General features: G+C 42.6%; 2 protein-coding genes across 2 annotated transcripts; both read right to left on the reverse strand.

Annotated features, from left to right (window-relative positions):
- Positions 1-3,430: 3,430 nt before the first annotated feature.
- On the reverse strand, positions 3,431-6,146 carry LOC124653687. Its single transcript, XM_047192756.1, has 2 exons — positions 5,915-6,146; positions 3,431-3,714 (listed from the first exon to the last, which is right to left on the reverse strand). Exons 1-2 carry the CDS (start codon positions 6,089-6,091, stop codon positions 3,640-3,642), a joined length of 252 nt encoding a protein of 83 aa, XP_047048712.1. The 5' UTR covers positions 6,092-6,146; the 3' UTR covers positions 3,431-3,639.
- A 621-nt stretch (positions 6,147-6,767) lies between these two features.
- Positions 6,768-18,019, reverse strand: LOC124657603 (E3 ubiquitin-protein ligase listerin-like). The gene is given in 17 exon segments (XM_047196129.1): positions 6,768-7,222; positions 7,304-7,534; positions 8,206-8,526; positions 8,753-9,825; positions 9,910-10,108; positions 10,110-10,452; positions 11,711-12,277; positions 12,501-12,760; positions 12,762-12,989; positions 13,128-13,617; positions 13,709-14,367; positions 15,320-15,472; positions 16,056-16,158; positions 16,578-16,669; positions 17,119-17,196; positions 17,632-17,694; positions 17,846-18,019. Coding segments are annotated over 17 exon segments (5,262 nt in total). The 3' UTR covers positions 6,768-6,994.
- Positions 18,020-22,182: the final 4,163 nt, after the last annotated feature.

Raw genomic sequence — 22,182 nt, forward strand, 5'->3', positions numbered from 1 at the left:
CGTCCCAACTCCCGAGGAGCAAGCTAGCACAACTTTAGGTTAGAAAGAACTCAAGGACTATGCAATTGTACGTCAAGGTAGGCGCTGACGAACTGAAATCGTCAAGGATTAAAAGAAAGAAAGAACAAGACATGCATCAAAGCCACCATCAAAGAGAAAGACAGAGAGAGATACTAAGAAGTTCTACCTTCTAGGCCGTACGTTCTCTACGGCGGTGGGAGTGGGCGGTCGACGCCGATGGGTAGCAATCAGCACGCTGCACACAGCTCACTGAAATCTATACAAGACTTGAGACGAGAGAAGTAAAGGGGACAAGAAGAACGTGCCGGGCTGCCTGTGACTACGTCTTGCTTGAATCGGCGAGGACCACCGAGACAGTTCACAGGCAGGGGATACCTATAATTAACCGAGAGTGCAACAAGTCGGTCGTCTCTTTGTGGTCAAACCTACTGTGTAGTTGCCGTGACTATGACAAGGCGCGCGCGAACCTTAAACAATACATGTGCCAGAGCAAGTCAACTGCCAAGGGCAGCCCGCAAATCACGTCCCAGAATCCCAACCTCAAAAAAAAAAAAACGTCCCAGAATCCAAACCTTGCCATTCAGGTGCTCTTTTCACCCCAAGATTTGCATCAGTCTTGCCTTGCCATGACGATGACCAAATATTGTCCCTAATGCTTCACTCGGCCGCAAATGAAATGTAAGCTAACAACAAAGCTAAATCAAAATATCGCTAACACCGTTCCACATCCAAAATCAATGATGACATAACATTGTACCACAAACCAAATTATAGATGTCCAATGTTAGTATACGCAACACTAGAGCCAACTTGCATGCTAATTTACTGATGCCAACCTAGCTACTTTCATATCATAAGATGCTGGTCAATCACGCCGGTTGTCAGAATAGAAATAGGAATAAATCCACCCACATGGACATCTTTATCCTACATTGTCAAATCCTAAACCAATTCCCACTGGTTGCCCTTTAATGAAATGAAAATTGCAATCTCAACTTGAGCACAAGACATAGTCTTCTTCATCCCCAAAAGGACTTAATTTACCCCAGTATTCTCTTCACCTACCTTTAAGCTTATAAATTCATCGTGTATCTAACAATACTATATACTTTTAATTGGTGTCTTCATCGAAATTGACTAGGTTATACATTGGGTACGGATAACATGAATTTTACTATCGTCTTAGCTATTACGTATGAACTGGCCAACAATTTATTTTTTGGGTTCACCCAACTTGATACGACCCGGGTGGCACAGACATCTGTTACTATGCTAACTACGGACTAATTACATAATTTATTTAAGCCTCACATAATCCACCTACTTGGAATTTATAAGTGATTTATCTAAGCCAAAAAAAATCTATATACTCCTTTCGATCCATATTACTTGCCACTAAAATGGATGTATCTATAATTAAAATGTGTCTAGATACATCTATATTACTATCAAGTAATATAAATCGGAGGGAGTACTTTTTTTCTGTTGGAGAAAGTTATGTACTTTTGATAAACAACTGACACTTTTAATTAGTGCAATAGTGCTAGCCTCTCCCACGCTATGGGTGTGATTGGTAGGCTAGATCAACTTTTGCGTTTCGGGAGCTAGGCCTTGGGGGCGCTCTTCTATTCTGGTTCATGGTTTCTCTTGGCTATATGGTTCATCTGGGGGGAGATCGAGCTTCAAGAAATTGTGAACGGTCTTATCAATACACAAATGTATAACTCCCCAGGAATTTCAATTGCGCTTATATCCATCACTGTAGGACTTGGGTTCAAGCTTTCCCCAACCCCTTTTCATCAATGGACTCCTGACGTCTACGAAGGAGTGTGGTTCGTTCGACAAATTCCTACCTCTATATCTGTCTCTGAGGTGTTTGGGTTTTGCAAAACTCCATAGACATGCAGAAAAGAAATGCTATCCCCACTCCGTCCAAGACAGAACTTTTACCAAGTCCACGGGAAATGGCCTCTGGGCCATATTATCCAGTTTGTTTGGTTGCCCATAATTAATCTATTTCTTCGCATGATGACAAGAACATGAGTCCTAGTGTTTGGTTGCATGCATTATTTCAAGTGGCGCAATATGTGTGTGTGTTTGGTTGTCTACGTTAGTTTTGTGTGCTTGGTTGTCTACGTTAGTTTTGTTGCTCTCACCCTGCCACGCCTCCAGCTTTAAAAACTTGGTCGTTGCGCAACAATCCCTCTCACACTCACCTCTGTCACCATCTCGCCGCCTGATTACCACCTACTCTATGCTAGGCCGCAAGCCCGCAACGGATACAAGCTGCATGCCGGCCGTGCCGCCTAACCCTTGCTTTCGGACAATGAGTTCTAGTTCGACGAATTCGACAAGGAAGCAGCCATGCGCGAGGCGGTAGAGGAGGAAGATCAATGGTGCGAGAGCCTAGAGCCGATGGAACCAGACTAGGCAGCACTGCTCGTCGCGTACCAAACGATGTAGGGGCAAAGAAACGCCGCCCAAGCCCTCGAGAAGGCCAACAAGGCCCTTACTAGAGTGTGTCATCGACATCTCATGGGACGCCGTCGGAGGAGGCTGGTCGGCTCCTCATGGCCGCCAAAGTGGCATAGGATCATCAACCTCAACGCCCAGAGCCCCGCCGAGGCCGCCAATCGCGAAGCTCGGCGAGTCACCCAAAACGAGGAGTTAGGCCTGAGGCGTGCGACATTGTAGGCTCAACGCCGCATTGTAGCGCTGCGATGGCCCGTGGCTATATTGCATTCATGGATGTGTCAAGCCAAGATTCATGCAGACCGGGTTGAGAGGCGGTGTAGATGGAGGCAAGAAGGTGAAGAACGACTACGAGATTGGCCAGTCTCAGCCCCAACTGACAGTGAGTAGTCTATACGTTTTAGTTTAAATTAAATTTTGTCAAATTTCATTCAACTTTGTAATATATGACAAAATTTGAATATTTTTAAATTTTATATTGAATTTAGGGTTTTTTAACGTGCGTTTGGGGGATGACCTCTTCTGATTTGTATGTTCTATTCTAGTTCATGTGTCTTTTTAGAAAGGTAGTAGATCGGTTGACTGGCTTCATGACATAATAATATTGTACAGGCGCTTAACCTTTTCCTTTGAAGATGGATACATTTCTCACAATTGACGTGCTCAAGTACAGGCAGAGATGATACAAGAAAGCACTAAAATTGGGATTATACAACTAAAACACCAGCAAGGACGAGACCAAAACGGCACCACAATTAGAACGCGTACCAGACACCTCACAAGAGGATCAAACATATTTTCAATACTTGTCGTCGTTCAGAGATCGCGGTGACCATATATTTCAAATGAATCGAAGGCATAAGTTCAGGAATGCAAGAAACCATTAAAATTCAACAACAGGATCAACCCATAGTGGCTTCCGCATTAGACCCTAAAGTAAATCCAGAGCTTATGCATCACGAGTTTATTTGAACTGCAAACAGGCACTCCTTGTATGTGATAATAAAAGTCGAAAGAGTTACATAGCACATCTAGCATACAAGCCCAAGGATGTACTTCCAGCGTTCACTGCTGAGCACATATTCGATTATGACAAAAGAAGGTAAAAAAATAACCAGGGCTACTCCATGCAAGTCGGTGCGGCCTTCAGTACTCCTTTTTGCCAAAGTTTTTGCACCAAAGCTGAGATGGGATTGGGCGGACTGGGTGATGCGGGCGTTGCTGCATAGAAGTATTAAACCCATTAGCACTTGCTTACCCAACAAAGAAGTAAATCATGTTACTATAATGGCAGTTGTGGCATCAGTATGGCCTCATATGAAGGTTGATATAGGTGAAAACCATTCGACGAAAAAGAAAAAGGGGAACCTACTAAGAACCATTTTGCTATAACATTTGAATTCAAGGTGTGGCAGTGAACTCTGTTTCAGAACATCACATATATTTCATTAGTGTACCATGGCAGCCAGCTTTCCAAAAACACACCTATCAGTCAATGTAAAGAGGTTGAAACTTGAAAGCATCACCGCAATACTTGGACGTAATAATTTCAACGAAGATGAGTTTAACAAACAGGTCTTCAACAAATTCCAACACGGATTGTTAGGACTAGGCACAACTATGTAGGAAGCCAGATTAATGCTATGTCTACTCTGCAATCAGCACTAGACCTTATCATGCGCATCATCCACAAACTATTCGGAAACAGCAGATGGCACACGTGAAGTCTGTAAAAGACCTGATTTATTCTAAAGATAAACATATATGACTATACATATCCATTACATGGTATAGTTTAAAGGATTAGTACCTCGCACTAGAGACGAGAAGCATGAGACGAGCCGCCTACCAGTTGTCTTATCATCGGGTTTCGATACATTAGGGACTTGAGAGCTCTTCAAGCCCAAGTCAAAAGCTATCTCTGATAAAGCATTCAATCTTTCATCTTTATAAAGCACTCAATCTTTTATTCTAAAGGTAAACATATATGGCTATTCATATCCATTACATGGTATCGCTTAAAGGATTAGTACTCGCACTAGAGAGGAGAAGCATGAGACGAGCCGCCTACCAGTTGTCTTATCATCGGGTTTCGATACATTAGGGATTTGAGAGTTCTTCAAGTTCAAGTCAAAATCTATCTTTGATAAAGCATTCAATCTTTCATCTTTATATTCATCATCTGCTAGTTTCGAGTCCGTCTTTGACTTTCTCCTTCCGACACTTTTTAGTCAGAGTAATGCATCGATAGGAGATTCAAAAGACGAAAACGCTGCTCTGTTTCTGTTCAACCTAGTGCAGTAGTGCCACTACTATGAAATACTATATGAAGTTATGCATGCCATCAAGTTGATCTATATCAGTCATGGTTCAAAAACGCGGAACTAAGAGCGCGCTTAAGCGCTGAGCAATGGCAAAACGATTCGCTTAGGCCCTAAGCAGCTACTTAAGCATTGGTAAAGCCCAAGAGCACAATTAGGGTGTATGAGCCTCGTGCTAATGGTCTCTTTCCTGCTACAGAGTTGGCCCAGTAAAAACCGCTATCAAACCCTAGTCTGCTAACCCAATCTGAGCCATCTCTCATTTCTAATATGAGCCATCCATCTACTATGCTCATCTCTTCCTCTCAATTCTTCACTTTCACGCACACATGCACATCAACAATGACAGCGCTACTGGTGGTAGCCCCCTTCCCTGCCTCTGCCACCTCTGCTTCCCTGGAACAAGCGCCACTCTCCTCTACTTCCCTGTTCCTAGATGCCCACAATTCCTTCATTGTTTTCTGTCTGTACAGAACACTTGAGCTTTAAGCTCGCTTAATCTTCAATTCCTCTGAGTGGTGCCTCGCCGCTCGCTTAGCGGTTTTCTGAACCTTGATATCAGTGACATCGATGAATTCGGTCAACCTCTCAATTGTCTAGCATGTGAGAAAGACACGTCTTAATCAGCACACACACTGGTTATCACACACTGTATATCAAGTTCCTATATAAGGTTCCAGCGCATCACCAAAAGCGCATGCTCAGTCGTGAGAACTTCTGCGCAGTTGAATACTACCAACTAAGTACGCATCGCTGCCACATGGAGCAGAGTAGCAGTAGCGTAGGAAACATCATCATATCCTAGCATCCAGGAAATGCATTCCAAACAAATCCCACACTTGGCACCCTACTTAGGAATCTAGGATCAATAGAAGGACTGAAATCATCGATTTCTGCAGCTCAAAACGGAGCAGAAGCACCTGCTAGACATCACTTCCACATTTCTACTTGTCCCTGCTACCCAAATGCAGAGCCGAATTCTGCACATGGGCAGATCTCGTCTCCCGATTAGATTATGGCCAGGTCAGAACCATCGGGGGGGGGGGGGGGTGACTAGGGTTTGGTGGGGTTCGGGCAGCGGGGGGTAGGCGGAGAGGTACCTCTAGCTCGGCGGATTTCATGGCGATGGGGATGCAGACGAGGAAGACGCCGAGCATGGCGATGGCGGTGTTGCGGCGCCAGTGCACGGGCCGGCAGTTGGGCCCGCCCGTCATGCTCCACACCTTCTGCCGGAAGTCGCCCCCTCCAGCGCCGTGGCCGCCATGGTCGCCGCCCATCTCCGCCGCCGGTGCGAATGCTCGTCGGGATTCGGTTCGGCCAGATCCGGGTCACGGTTGCGGTTCTCAGCCTGACCTTGCTGATGTGCTTAGAGGAGTGGGTGGACGGCGTTTTTGCATCATACACCCTGTTAACTGAGCTAATTACTGTCTCTACATTGCGGAATGTTGTGTGGTTCAAAATTTTGAACTTCGATGAATTCGTAGAGAAACATAATGAAACTGAGTGATTCGACCAGCACGAATATAAAGAAGAAAACAATGTGAATCTGAGGGATAGAGTTTCTGTGGGTTCGTATGAGAATGAACTGCCAGGACTATACTCAGATCTGACATTACTCTACTTCTGATCAGTCGCAAAAAACTGACTATTCGAAAGAAAAAAAACAGTAACTTTATATTCATCAAAAGCAAAGAACAGAGACAAGTGAGTAGCAGTTTTAAGGTCTCCAGATATGAAATTGAATACAGTTGAATCTAATCATGATATAAAAAAGAATCAGGGAGCTGCAGTACCATTCAACCTGAATACGTGGACCACAATAGTTCAGAACATATACACAAGTGTCGTTCAGTGAATGAACACAGACGCAACAGCGTTCAAAACAAAAGCATGATATCGCAGCTGGGACATTTACTCTGTTTCCGATGAAAAAATCAATTCGAAAGCAATGTATGCTGCCAAGTGCGAAACAAAATTACCACCATACAAGAGCTACAATATTGCAGTAGATGCTTACGCAACCGTGAGGTTGGGTTCCAAAACTGACTAGGTTCGTTCATCCCCCCAGCTAACTTGTAAACACACAGTACAAAACAAGTATCCTAGGGAATATACACCTATCGATATACTCCTCTCTCAGCAAAGTAATCCGTAAGTGATTCCTAACAAGATCATCATTTTTAAAAGGGGGTCTGGCACAGCGGGCACGTCGACTTGTTGGAGGTCGAGAACCACTTGTAGAGGCAGGCACCGTGGAACTTGTGCCTGCACGTCTTGCACGCCAGCCGCGGCAAGCTGTGGTTGCTCGTGTGGAGGATGCTGTAGCAGATCGGGCACTCCTCGATGCCCTCAAACTCCTTATCGAAGTTGCTCTTCCACGTCCGAATCGCCTCTGCGATCGCGCCATTCTGCATTGACAAACACACTCACGTACGTCATCGTCAACAATGGCATTTAACATTTTCTTTCCGCTTCTTTGTGATGTTTACCTGGTTGCGGACGAATGATGTCAGAGAGAGCAGCCATTTCCTGCACTTCACTTCGCTGATGCCCAGGCTTCTCGTGCACTCTACGTCAACATGCCGCAGAGGGTAGCAGCTCGGAAGACGTATGACAAGATCGATACCTGTTTCTTCCTTCTTGTATGTAGCAATGATTTCGTAGGCCGACCGGTTCACACTAACTGAGAAAGTTTCATCAACATAAATAGATTCCTTAACCTGCAATGTGAGACAAATCATTGTTATGGGCAGACAAATTGTTGTTTATAAAGGAATGAGTCCTCGGTATTAGTAGCGCATATATTATTCACTATGATTTTTAGTTAACACAGAACTAGATGTTTTCAGAATAACAGTTTGCTGAATGGTGTACACCAGATACAGAACCTCAGACTGATATTCCAAGGGAAAGATGTGAAGGATTTTTTAAAGGTTTTTACTATAAATTGCAAATCCTCTTTCTCAGTGTACTTCATACCAAATTGTATATTGACTTGAACATCTTGAGAAGATATTATGACTACTCAATGACGTAAAGAAACACCATTCAGAGTTACATGAATCAAAGTGTGACTGAATACCTGCCCACAGATCTCAGGAACCAAATTCAATTCTCTGTCCAATCTTCATACAAGCACATACCACCTTATTTTACTTCCCTTCAGTTACTATCTTCACACTACAATGCTAACTATATGTGGAAGGCATGTGCCTCTTACTAGTGCTACTAAACCCCAAAGATTATCGGTGAACATCTCTGTTTTGTGGGTAACAGATTATTGTTCTAAAATCAGGGCTGAGTGGCCGATAAATTTAAGCAGCAGAGTATTTTGACAATTAATAAAGCATGGCCAACAAGAAAACGTAAAGCCAAAAATGTCATGCCATACCTGAGAGAACTCGTCTAGTAGCAGAGGAGGACTGCACCATGCTCTAGTGAAGGACTCGATTGAGTAGGACAGCGAACGATCTCTCAAGCTAGTAAACCATGTGCGTACATAGGAAGGCAGTAGTCTAATCATCATCCCATACAATGACCCTGCAAGTGAGGCCATTTGCAAAACCCCAACAGGCCAAAGAGATTCCACATATGGCAGCAGTGAACATGTAGTGATGGCACCCTTAGAAGCTTCGGCAGCAGCTCTTGCTTCAGGCATGAGTTCAACATCTTTTTTCTTCCCGCTAGGTGCAGCAGTCTTTAATGGGATATGCTGGAAAATGCAATCCAATATGCTCGGACTAATCTTATCTTGTACATACTGAAGTACTTTTCCCTGGTAGCGGATGATAATGGCAGTAACTGCAGGTGGGACAACACCAATGCCCAGGCAACAAAGACATTAACCTAGTGAGTGAAAAAACAGGGCATTAGCACATAAACTAAGAAATACAGCTGAAATGAGATATAGCTAAACTTAAATCACAATTGTATTATACCCTTTCTAGAGCAACCAGATCCGTTTTGACCAGTTCAGAAGTAGGCATCTCAATCAAGGCCGTTAATTCATCTCTGAGGTACAGGGCCTTCTCGGAATCTGGTATCGACTCAATATTTTGACCCATTTCAGACTCCTGAGATGACGAAGGGATTTCTCCTATTTCTCCTACAGATGACCCTTTGACTAATGAAAGTTGACAGAGCGGCTCAGACATAAGTAGAGAGTATGCTGCAAACTGTAGATGAGATATTGGCTCTGAGGAGAAAAGAATTGAATATAGTCCACTGACGGATTCCTTGGTAAGCCCCCACAGTTTCATGGAGTCCAGTGCAGATCTTCTAATCTGCGGTGAAGCATCGATGATGAATGATGCCACTAGCTCCCAGAAATGCAGATGATCCACACGACTTGAAGCTATGATGGATGAAGCCTCTTCACTACACGATCCCGCAATTGCTTCTGAAACACCAGAAGCCAAGAACAAACGGAGGATATTCTCCATCATCTTGTCATTACTCTCTGCATACTCCCCTGACCTAATAAGCTGCAGATTTGGGAGATTATCTGTTTCATGGAGATTGTCAACAAGGTTGAGGTGGCACAGTGTAACCAAAGCGGATTCAGCAAAAGTAAATGTTAGGTCTTCCATAGTGCAAGCTATCAATTTAAGCTTCTCCAAGATATCTTGAGCGGATGTCTGGTTTACCGCAGCATCATTGATGTTGTCTGTCATTTCTTCAACAAGTAATACAGACGATTCTATCCACTTACGTAGAATACGGAACACAAAACACCAATCAGTTTCACCAAGTTTTGTCCAGCAATAACCAACCATAACTGCTGTTAGTTTCACTCCCAAAAGTTCAACAGTTTTTGATAGGATAGTTTCCCTAGAGGACAGAGATGGATCTGCACTACCATAGAAAATCTGGTACCTCGAAAACAAAGTAAGCAGTAATGATGTTTCTGCATCGCTGATCTCACGTTCAAACTTAACTATCAGTTTTGATGTTCCTCCTGTTATCCTCAATGGGAAGCAAGATAACACCACTTGCATCCAATCCTCGATATCTGACAAGGTAACAGATGACATATTATCTAATTGTAAAAGCAAATTATAGTAGTATAATTTGTAAGAATTAGAATGCAGCCTACCTTGTTGTGCTACTTCCCTTGGGCTCGATGACAAACAAGAGATGGCTTCCTCAAGCCAACTCAATATGCTTTTCCCCAACAAATCAGTGCACGGAGAAGCTTCATTTAATCTCACTTTTTCTGTCAAGGGCTTGATGATTGTACTCATGACAAAGGGAAGAGTCCTTAAACATTTTCTATTTACTGCTGAACCAATAAAAAAGACTACTCCGCAGCTGTTCAAAAAGTACATGTGCATCGGATTCTCTCAAAACAGATTCCTTGGTGTAAGCAGTAAATAACAAAGCCACAAGAGAACGCAGAAAACGGTCTTGAATTTTCTCAATCTCACTGTCAGAGAGGTGCCAAGAATTGAACAGTGCCCAGTCACTACTCTCGTGCATTAGGGCCCCTTCTAGCAATGTGTCAAGCAACAGGGACACGAAGCTGACCTCAAGACCTGGCTCTGTTTTCATGTACTGAACAAGAGAAGGTAAGAATGTGCTAAATGCACTTCCTCCTTTCCAGTTCCAAGTGCAAATCATCTCTGCAGCAACCCATGCTCTAGAGAAGGAAGAAAGAGGTGCTAAAATCACTTCACCAAAGCTGAGGTTTAGGACAAGCTTGTCAACAAAAGCAACGAACCGCTGATGTTTAAGTTCCTGCATCAAAAGAATTAACCATGTTAAGCGCATTTATTTCTTTGCACAATAATAATACAACAGTATAGTAATGGCCAATTCTTCACAAATTTTGTGCAATTCTTCTGTCAATACTACTGTATCACAGCCCCAGCTCCTGGAATGTAGCTGTGAGCCTGTGACATGGCAAGCAAACTTATACTGTTTTATTTTATTATGAATTTTTTATTCAAGCTTTTATATTCTGCATAAGAATATTTAATTATGTATTCCTTCAGTCAAATTTTGTGTGGGTTCGTTTTGTATTTTCTTAACACGTTGCAATTAATTAAGGAAGGAAAAGATAATGAGGCTAAGACTCATCCTGCCATCTCTGGCCTAGCCCTGCGCACAGCCCCGCATGGTGTCAGGCATGATATATATTGTTAAACGGAATTTCACAACTCAGGCATCCGGAGCCACAAATAGTTATTACTCCCTCCGTCCCAAAATATAAGGTGTATAAGTTTACTTATAGAAGTCAGCATCTTCTAAGTTTGACCAAGTTTATACAAAAACATATGAACATCTAGAATACTAAAGCAGTATCAATAGATTCACCATAAAGTATATTTTCACAATATGTTTATTCAATATTGTCGATGTTTATGTTTTTTCGTAAATATTTGGTCAAACTTAGTTAGGTTTGACTTTTGACTAAACTTATACGCCTTATATTTTAGGATGGAGGGAGTACATATCAACTAGAATATTTCCTGGCTGAACAATTCTAAATAGGTAAGTGCTATTTCTGGTTAATGCACAGAAATGCAATTCTTAGAACAGAAGATATTTAAATGAGAGAGAGCATGCTATTGTAGATGAGAACTGGAGCATGGCTAGTAATAAGTGTGCAAACAGAAATATGCACTAGTGCTGGTGGGATGGAGGTAAAAGAAACAGATTCTTACAGTTCCATCTGTTGTAAGCGGCTCGCGTTGGATCTTCACTGATGCATGGCCATTCTGTAAAGAAGGTTTCACCCAGAGCGGCCAATATTCTCCCTCAGATAACAAAGCATCAAAAAGCTTTGCAACTTTATGTGATCAAGACAAATGAGTCTCAACATGTCCACCACCCACTCAGAACATAAGACTGCTGTCCTATCAATAGGCAAGTCTACCGTGTCAAATACAGCATACCTGACAGACTGAGCTAGAATATTCACCAGCCTATTCAAAGTGCCTGAATGAAGGTCATTCCAAAAGGATGGAATTAAGCTTTGGCGAAAAGCATGTATACGTTCTGCAAGGTTAGCCTTCAGATGTACTGTCTCATCCAAATGATCATCTGAAGTATTGCACATCAAAGCCTCAACATTGATTTCTTCCTTATGACCTTTCAAATCACTCTCTTCTGCAAGAACTAAAGCCATGCTGCATTCCCATTCGATGATAAACAGAGCAGACAGAATATGAGAAAAAACAGAATCTTCCTCATGTGTCTTTAGGGCAAACAAGCTACGCTCGAGAACTTGAAAAGCAAGCTGAGCTATCTCAAGGTTTGCTGACAAGGACTGTTCCCCTAGAATCTTGGAATGCTCATGTTCCATGGGCAACAACAGAAAACGTGAAGACTTTGTCCACTCAAAAGTTGATGTGATGAGTACCGATGCCAAAGACTTCAAAATGGATCCACGAATTTTGCAAACAGCCTCAGCAGAAAGAAAACAAATTTGATCATCTTGACTGGAGCCACCAAGTGCAGCACTACAATTTCACATATATCATAAAGTTCAAGTCAAGCCCACATCAGCTATGTATTTCAAGGAACAGTTTCAACTATTGGGTAATCAAAATGAACTATAACTATTGGCTAGTAAGCCCACGTCACTTATACTTTCGATAGAAATTTGAAGAAACAACTAGTCCACGGAATGTGTGAGCAAACAAGAAAACATATGATAGAGCAGATAAAGTTAGACGTGCATACCATAGAAAATGTACATGAGAATCTGTAGCAGGCAGATCACAGAAGACAGAAACTGCAACAGAATCCAATAGATCATGTCGCCAATGTTCTGGCAGGGAACCACTTCTCTGCAAAATTTTCATCTTTCCACCAGCAATTCTTTCTCTGACTTTTTGAAGTATAAGTGTGAGCAGTTCAAATTGGTCTTTAGTGTGTGAGATTTTATGATCGACAGATTGCTTTTGTTTAGCTCTAGTGTGTTTGATGATCAAACACCACTGAGTCAAAGAAGCACTCTTCTTGAATTAAAGAAAGCAATAAATCAATCTTTGAGCTGCAGGTGCTATACTTCCCATCCAAGCACCAAGGGACAAAATCAGCATCGAATAAACTCAGATAAAGCTCAACATATGATTTATCATCATTTATCTCAGAACTCTTCAAGAACAGGGGGGCAGGCCCGAATATTTCAACCAAAACTAAAAGGAGTTCAACAAGACTTGGGGAGTCCTGCATCAAATCAAAAAAAACTTGAATCAAGTTAATTTGCCAAATTTGCATGTTGGTATGATATAGCATAAACAAATACCCCGAAATGAAATAAACAAGAGTCAACATAAGATGGATGAATTCAGTGGCCTAGCTTACCATTGACTTAATAGCTGGCAGAGAACGTTCAACCAGCGGTCTTGCTAAGTTTTCCAGCGGCCATGTCCTGCCATTCTGTACAACGAGTATATCTAAAGAACGAAAGAAAGATATAAGTTGGTTGACGTGATCCTGAAATTTTGATAGCTTCTCCCCTTGCTGAACTATGTCCAAATAGTCCCTCAACAGAGACTCACAAGCAGTTTCCAACAAATGCCTTTCAGTAACCGAAATGTCATCCAATATTTCAGCGATACATTTCCCCAAATCCTGATAATAGTAAATAGGGTGGCGCACATTGGCCGCCAACAATGACTTTTTATGAGATAGCTGTTGATCATCAGTAGCTGCTTCTTGAGACAACAAACTGGGAACTACATCCATGTTTTTTGATAATGATAATTGAAGGTAATCTTGCCAAACCATTTTGACAAGAACATTGGTTATAAGTCTGTTGCGAATATAGTCTGAAGAATCTCCTGCAGAATTTCTGAAAAAAAGGGTAATTATTAAGGAACTGGAGAACATGCAAAAAAATGAAATCAAAATTTGATAAACCAGTGAAAATTTGAAAAGGATACCTCGGCGCACTTTTAAGAAACCACAAAAAACTCTGTTTGAAGGCAGTAAAGAAAGCCAAACTGTCAGCAGCTGATAACTGCCTCTGGTTTCTACCAGCCCAAAGATGTTTTAAGAATTCGAAAGCAAATTGCTCTGTAGCAACTTCTTTAGGTGGTATAGAATCCAAAAACTGAACAATTAGAGGGTATGAGGCCTGTTTAGACCCGTAGCATCCATTTTGTAGGAACTGCCAAAACCGATTGAGGACAACCTTCTGAATATTGCAATAGGACCAAGCCTCTGGAAACCTTCTAGAAAAAACAAGAACTGCATCCCACATAGCAGAGTGACACAATGGGTCCTTCTCACTGAACGCACCAAGCAGAGTAGAAGATAGTATCTTCATGGCTTCTTCATTGAAAACATTAGGAACATATTTGACATAACTTGTAAGCAGAGTATATGTAGCCGACCGTATAACAGCACTTTTAGACCTCAGAAAATCAATAAAATATTTATGCATAGAAAGTGCAGCTTCAGCAGAAGACAATGTGGCAGATCGAACTTTTGAATGACTTTTGCTTTCGGTATTCATACTGTCACCGCCATCACTTTGTAATTTTACTCCTAACAAAATGTCAATAAGAGTTGCCATTGCTAACAGTGACGATGATATTACCTAACACAGGGAGATAGAAAAGTCAATGGCAGGTACTAGAAGCACAGTAGACATTTACAGATAAAATGACATGTGAAGAACAATAATTATATCCACAACTAAACATAATGAATGTTCTTAAAAAATTATATAACTATTGACTATTTCATTTCATAGTGTGAATTCCCTTTATAAGAAGGTATGGCACGCAATGTAAGTATGTAAATCCACTCTAATATATAAGCATCGGTGAGGCTACACTGAGCAAAATAAACTAACAAACCAACTGTCTGAGTGATATGTCCTAGTACGTACTCTTGAAGGAACCTTGAAATCTTACTAAAACAAGGACCTGTGTGCCAACCAGATCAAATTGCTCCAAATTCACACGGTTAGAGTTGGGTTGCCAACAAGGGCGATGGCCCATAGGCCATACCGCAGGGTGCAGTTTGTTGCCAGGGAAAAGGATTTTTTATTTTGATTTCCCACAGACCTTGCTCGGTCTGGCTGGAGGAATAGCATTCTATGCCTCGGTGCATGCAAGGAAGAAAGTGCAGTAAAATTTGGGTTACCCCCTTCCCCCTGCTGCAAGCCACTCATGGTGACCATGGAGTAGTGCAGCGTCTCTACGCGCATATAGATTCGTAGTAATGACAGGAAGCAGCAAAAGTTGTGAATGATGCATCTAATGCTAAATACACTCAAGCAACAAATTCAGAGCACAATCGACTACCACAAAACCAGCCATAACAAATCTAAGAACCATTTTGCACAGCACAAAGAGCACACACAGGTCTATCTGTATAACAGATTGCACGCACACTAATCAATCTGCTTTGCAAGGTTGCAAAAGTGATCAATTCATATAGCAGCTTAAAATTCTTTAAATCGTACTACATTCAGAACAAAACAGGTTAAACATGAAGATAACTGATGAAAAAATTGCATGTCAGGTTAAGACCATAAAGCATACCCTCTCATGCATATCTTCCAATTCATCCATCGGTGTAACCTTGTCAGATAAGGCTTGTGTTGTTAACTTAAGATTCTCATTTAGGTACAGAAACGTCTCCTTCACACATAGCATTAAGGCATCCATCCTTCTGTCTGACTGTGGGAATGCTGCCTACAAACAGATAAGAAAAAAAGTTAGAAAGTCATACGATCATGGGTACCGGTTTAAAGGTGACTATAAGCTTTTTATGCACAGGCCACAGCGGGTCTTAATTATATGGTTTTGCAGGTTCACATGTTACAGCACACTACATCAAAGATGTTCTAAAATTTCTAAAATCTGCAAGTTATCTCAAATGATATGGTGCACACAGCACCTATGCTCATATAATCACACTTTAAGAATGTGAAAGCATTTACTTCTTTATGTATCAACAGGTCAGTATAACAAACCAACATAACACATTCCTCAAGAGCAAAATACAAGTAAACTAAGGAAAATTATATGAACAGCAGACTAGGCCAACATGCCCTAACTATGTTTTAAAATGAGATTAATTAATGCTACTGCATCAAGGGCAAATATTTTGTAGTTGATTGGCTTTAGGTTTTAGTTCTTCCAAGCTAGTGGGTTTTAGTTTACAGCAGAAAATCATCCCGGATGAAAATGAATGCAAAATCTAGATGGAGCTCCAGTTGACAATGACTTGCAGGCAATATCATCAACCAGACAAAGGAATAATCATAATACGCACCTCAAATGAACGTCGGCCAGCCTGTGCAACCTCAGTAGCAGGGTCAAACTGAGAAAACCACCAAGGACCCATCAAAGACTTGAGATGTGGAGCTAGACCCTTCCTGAAAATTTCAGTTGAAACATGCATGACCATTATTGATTGACAGAATTTGCAAAGTACGATTACTCTGTTTCTAGATATTTTGTCGCTTTTGTGTAAACACACATATATGTGATCATATTTTTCATACACGCTGGCCAAATACCCCAGTAATATCTCAAGCAGAAGTAAGAATCTAGTGGAGATGGATAAATCTTACAGAAGGGAAATTTAGGAGAATGCACTGGGACTTCAATGTGTCAAAGTATTTAGAAACACATCTTAAATAAACAACATCAAGTATTTGGAAAAGGAGGGAGTAAAATTAATTATAAGCAGAAGGCCTTCAATAACTGGACCAAAAGCCACAACACAGTTAATAAAAAAGCAGTAAAGCACGGACCACGTGCATAACAGTTTGATGAAAGGAAATGTTCATACTTGACTGCGGACACTAGGCTAGCCATGGTATCATTAGTAGCACGACGAACGTCTCTGTTGTAGTCAAGCAGCAACCTCTTGTACTCGAATGCCTGTAAAATAAAGAATTCAGATATTGTAGGTACCTACTTTCTGGAAATGGCATAAACATAACATGAAACAAATCTAAGTATCACTACGTGAAAAAGGGAACAGAATACTCAGAAAAACAACATCCTGTCACCAAAAGCTTGAGCAAAACACTTAAGAAATAACGGTGCATTCCGTCCTTCTATCCATTATTAGCATATACACTCAATCTGATTAAACGGATCAGAGAGGCAGATGTTAACCTACAGCTATGTTTAACATGAATTGAATGAAACAACATTACGTGTTGGAAACAAGACTACCATGGCAACTGGCATATTCCCACAGAAACATTGCAGCTGTTGCTAAAGACTGAATTCAGGCCAGAAAGAGCATCGCTTAATGCTCGGATGAGGACCACAGGAATACAATGTTACTATGACAGTGCAAACGGGGTGAATGAGGAAAATACCCATTGCGGTACTATTTGCACAACTTCCTCGCCAGGCTTTTGCGCAAAGAGCATAGAGAGCGTGGATAACGCCTTGAGCTGCATTGAAGAAGAAAAGAGAAGTGAGCGAGAGAGTAATCAACCTTGATAGCATGATTCAGGCAACAGGGGTGATAAGAGTGGTAGCATGATTGCCTCTAATAAGAATCGATATGAAGCACCAGACGGTTTGAGGTAGCATATGCTTTTGGAAAGGAAACAAAACTTGGTGTGCAGTGCAGTACAGCGGTATCTTCCTCACTTCATTTAGAGGACAAACATGCCTAAATTGCCCTTTTACGTTATGATTATATGGCGTGTTATTCTCTTGACAATAAACAATAGACAATAGAATTATAGGCAGACAATAATTGCTAGTAGATTTGAGGTGCAAGTCACGACTGAGCAGATTGCGGTACTGTGCAAAGGCAGGGGGCAGCTAGGTAGGAAGAGATGGGGGAGTAAACGGGAGACGGGGTGAGAAATCTGGGTGACCTTCGTCGTGGGATCCTTCCTTCCGAGCCTCCGCAGGTGCTGCAGCACCTCGGCATCCACGTCCTGGAAAAAATCGGCGAAACAACAACGCATGAGACAGAGATTCCCGGTGATCTGAAGCGGAGCAAAACCCTAGCACGGCTACGTGGCAGCCGGGAAGCGAGCTAGGGTCGTAGCTAGGGTTTATGGGGGAGAGGAGGAGATGGGGGCGTACGGGAGGCAGGCGAACCGAGCCGTCGGGGTCGGAGGCGGAGGAGGCGGCGGCGGGCTCGACGCGGGAGGCGCCGTGGTAGCCCCCGAACCCCACGACGGGGACGGCGCCCTGGGCCTCCGGCAGCAGCGACGCCGCCAGGCCGCTGCTGGACGCCCGCCCCCTGCTCTTCCCCATCGGGTGGTCCTTCCTTCTTTCGCCGCCGCGCCGCCGGAGTTTGGCCGGAGCTAGAGAGAGGGAGAGAGAGAGAGAGAGAGAGAGAGAGCGGGGAGGGAAAGGAGAGGTGTTCTGTTCTGTTTTGGCCCGTGTGTTTGTGTTTGTGTTTTGTTTGGTTTTCGCCGGGTCCGTGCGTGCTACGAAACTCGATGGAAATTCAAAGCTTTGGCTTAAGATATACTCCTGCTTCACAAATTTTTGAGATGTGCCGGGTCCGTCCGTGTCTGCTTTTTCGAAGGAAAGTGATGAGCCATGAGCGTCCCCGAGGATCAAATCCCCCGGTACCCCGGGTCGCCAGCAGTAGGATGCGCCTTGCATCACCGTCGGATGAAAGTCAACGACAGACTCCTTCTCCCTGCACGCTCCACCCCTTTTTGAGATGTGCCGGGGGACCTTTGTATAAGTATTTTTTAGGTCAAGACCATTAGGTAGGGCTTTGGATGGACGCCTATAGACGATCGAGGAGGGAAATAGGGGTGGTGGCGCGGCTAGGGGTGGGGCCCGCGCCACCTGCCCTCTTTCGGGCTTCCGGCCTCCGTTTGCAAAGTTCTAGACTTCCAGGACTCCAGAATGTTCATCTTTCCGAAATATTAATCCTCGAAAAAGCTCAAGTCCATTTAACTCCATATAGATGCATGAAAGAAAAGAATACACAAAATAGGGATTTCATGTTCTGCCGAGTTATAACCAAAATAAGGGGATAACTGAAAATCCCAAAAACAATACGTATGGAACATGGATATAATATTATACAAGATAGATATATGTGAGAATATGTGGCAAAAATCTACAAAGTTCATGTATGCATTTTCAAGGTTCAGGAAAGCGGAAAGCGTAATCGGTGCGGTGGCCTTCCGCTTAGAGCTTATGCATTTAGTGCGTTCTTAAGCGGTGCAAAAGCGTTTTTGACTTAGTCAACAGCAGGACCAAAAACTAGCGAAAATCAGGAATTTCAGGCCAAAGAATAAGTATTATTTGAACAGAACAGTAGAATAAAGATAGCTTATCGAATCAGATCAGTACACAACAACACAAGTACACAGTAGATCGTATCATACAATCCGAGATCAATTGTTCATACTTTCAGTTTTAGACTTTTAGTCTAACATAACGATTCAGAATTCAGGAATCATATCATATTAGGTATATCACATAATTCAGAATTCGGAAATCAGATCAATACACAACAAGTTCACAACATAAATTCAGAAATCATAGTAGGTGTATTACCGACCAGAATTCAGAAATCATACTAGGAAAAAGGAATATCACAAGATTGGGCGCGCTAAACCCCTCGCTCGCGCCAAAAATGCAGCATTTTACATGCATCACCGGCGCACCGAGATGCGTCGGCTGGCTGGTGGTGGTGCTTCTCCTATCCATGGAGCTTAGGTGGTTGGAGCCGGAGGGGGAAAGGAGTGGAGCTACAACATCCCTGCCTAATAAGCTCGAAGGTAAGCCTCGAGATCTAAAGGTCAAGGTCGGATCCCCTCCCTCTTCTCTATCTGTCTACCATCTCACCATGGAGGTGTGAGCTAGAAGATGGAGCTAGAGGAGGAGGCTTGTGAAGAAGATAAAGATGCTCATCTATGGAGTTCATCCACGAAGGACAAGCTTGCTGACGTGATTTGTGACCACAAGAGGTTACTACGGGCTATGGTGTCCGGCTGGCACCACGGTCTCGTAGTCCTCCAGGCCGCAAGTGCCATTGCTGAGGATCTTAAGTTTCAGCCTGGTGCTACACACTGACGGCGACCCAAGTTGCGTAGTCCCCAGCGTCATCAACGGCAACCATGTTTGCAGACCTCATTGGAGCAGCAACACAGAAGAAGGACATGATTGAGTTTGCTCAATTTTATTAGATGTCCTTCTTGTAAAAGTAGAGGATTAAAGTGTTTTTTCTATTTCTTGTAGGGTCCTCTTTGTAAAAAAATTACCGCCGCTTAATACAACTTACTGTTCAAAACAAAAGAACAAGGGTTTCTTCCATTTTGGGCAAAAGCAAGTCTGGTTCGGATTATTCATATTTGTTATGTAGTTTTTAGTTTGTCCTCTTTCATATTGTTTTTAGTAGTCAGAGAAAAATATAGTAAATTGTATACCCAACAAAATCATGAGATATCCAATGTGCAACAGTACCAACCATCTGCTATACCAAATTACCAATCGTGAAAGCAGCCTAAATAGTTTATTGCGCCTAAATAGTTTATTGCGTTACAACTAGAACTGCGATTTTACACACGAATAAAAACCTTACGCTAACCACTTCACCGACTTTTAGGTGAACCACTTATAGAATCAACTCAGCAAAATCAATATTTAGTTACAAACAATTGCATAGATGTAATGGCGAGCATTAGATTATCATGCTTAAATCTTAACGGAATGAAGACATTGACATGTAGTTCTTCCGAACAACACAAGTTCAATGGATCTTTTGAAGTTTCACAAAAACAAAATTTAGTTTTAGGACGCTCCCGCCCTCTCACGGGGAAGTTGCCATGAAATTTTTTTTTTGCGAAATATAGTACAGACGCAGACGCTCACACATACGTACATACACTTACCCCTATGAACGCATCGCCCGCACACCCTAAAAGGGCTAAGACCCAGGTTTTACAGCAGAAGACAGAGAGGAACAAGTGAACAACAGAGGGTTTATATATGGGAGGCTAAAACCCAGTTTCCACCGTACATTTGAAAACCCAATGGTGTTCTCCCCCTACAATTTCGGTACTTTTAACATCTTATTAGGTTTTCTTAACTCTCTGATTTTTTTTTTGTACCTCGCTGGAGATGCTCCAACATTGACGCACTTGACATTGCCACGTGGCAGCGACTGTACATGGAGTTGCATACCTGGCGCACCTCACTCGTCTTCTTCTCTGCCACCGGCCACCGCTTCCCGTTTTCCCTGGCAACACTTGCACACCCATGTCGCAGTCGCCAGCCACAGCGCCGGCGAGCCAAATCTCCGCCTTGCGGTCACCTCCAGGCTCAGCCAGCAGAGCCGTATTTCACCATGCCCTGTGCCCCTGTTGCACCGGACCAGCGAAGCTGCACAGGTGGGTGCCCCAAAGTTAGTCGTGCCAGCCGCATCCTGGCTGTAAGCCTCAAGCACAGATGACGCGGATTTCCCGCCCGAAAAACTCGAGCACTGCAGCAGCCGCATCTACCCGCCAGGTGTTCGACGAAACGCCAAGCCCGGAATGCGGAAAGGTAAACATCCAGACAGTGGTTCTCATCAAGATATATACTGTATCAAGTAACGGACACGTACGTGGCAAATCCAATAGCACCACTATTCCACAGTTAAGGCTGGTCATAGTGCATAGTATCATATACTAGTATCATGCATATGATACTTGTTTATGATACTATCTCTATAGTGGGTGGTATTATAGTGTAGTATCATAAACTTGTAAATTTATTATTTTGTAGAATCCCAATGTAAATCTATGCACAAGATCTATTTAGTATTTACTTTTCTCGTAACGTGCGCTATGATACAGTATCTACCTATGTTACTCTAATTCTATCTATCCTCATTAATTAGATGACACATCATCATTTTTGTGGGCCTAGGATGCATGATACTACCTATGATACTAGCACTATGGCCAGCCTAATTACTACACCATTAACCCTGCATGAAATTCACGCTTAAAGTTTGCAACCTTTGGGCTGCAGCTCCCCTTCATAAATAGCCATTGCTTCTGCGTTGTGCGTTGCCGTTTCTGTCCGATCCATTGCAGCAGGAGAAGTGCAGCACTGCGTGTAGTAAGCGTCTTCTTCCACCTCTTATTCCAAGTCCCTAGTTGTGTATGAGGCCTGGAAAGGATTCATGTCTGTGTTTTTTTTCATCTAGATACGTATGTAAACAGCAGCGGTTTCTGTTCTTATTAGCTTTGGTTCGTGGTAATCATCTCGACAGATTTCAGGGCAGGGTAGTTAGTTTTGTTGCAATTATTCGATTCTTTTCTTGCTAACAAAGAAAGTTGATTGATTTGTTCATACACTTTAAGAGGTTTTAGATCAGCAGAGGTAACCTTGAGATATTAGTTACGCAAGTACTACCATCTGACATGATCTAGAATCCATCTCGCAGGAAGGCTCCGGTCGAG

The sequence above is a fragment of the Lolium rigidum genome, chromosome 5 (assembly GCF_022539505.1).
Source record: "Lolium rigidum isolate FL_2022 chromosome 5, APGP_CSIRO_Lrig_0.1, whole genome shotgun sequence".
Taxonomy (NCBI): Eukaryota; Viridiplantae; Streptophyta; class Magnoliopsida; order Poales; family Poaceae; genus Lolium; species Lolium rigidum.

Coding starts and splice junctions, on each gene's coding strand:
- LOC124653687 (XM_047192756.1), bottom strand. CDS start 6,091: ATGGGCGGCGACCATGGCGGCCACGGCGCTGGAGGGGGCGACTTCCGG. Junction 3,715..5,914: donor TGAAATCCGCCGAGCTAGAG/GTACCTCTCCGC, acceptor ACTTCTATGCAG/CAACGCCCGCATCACCCAGT.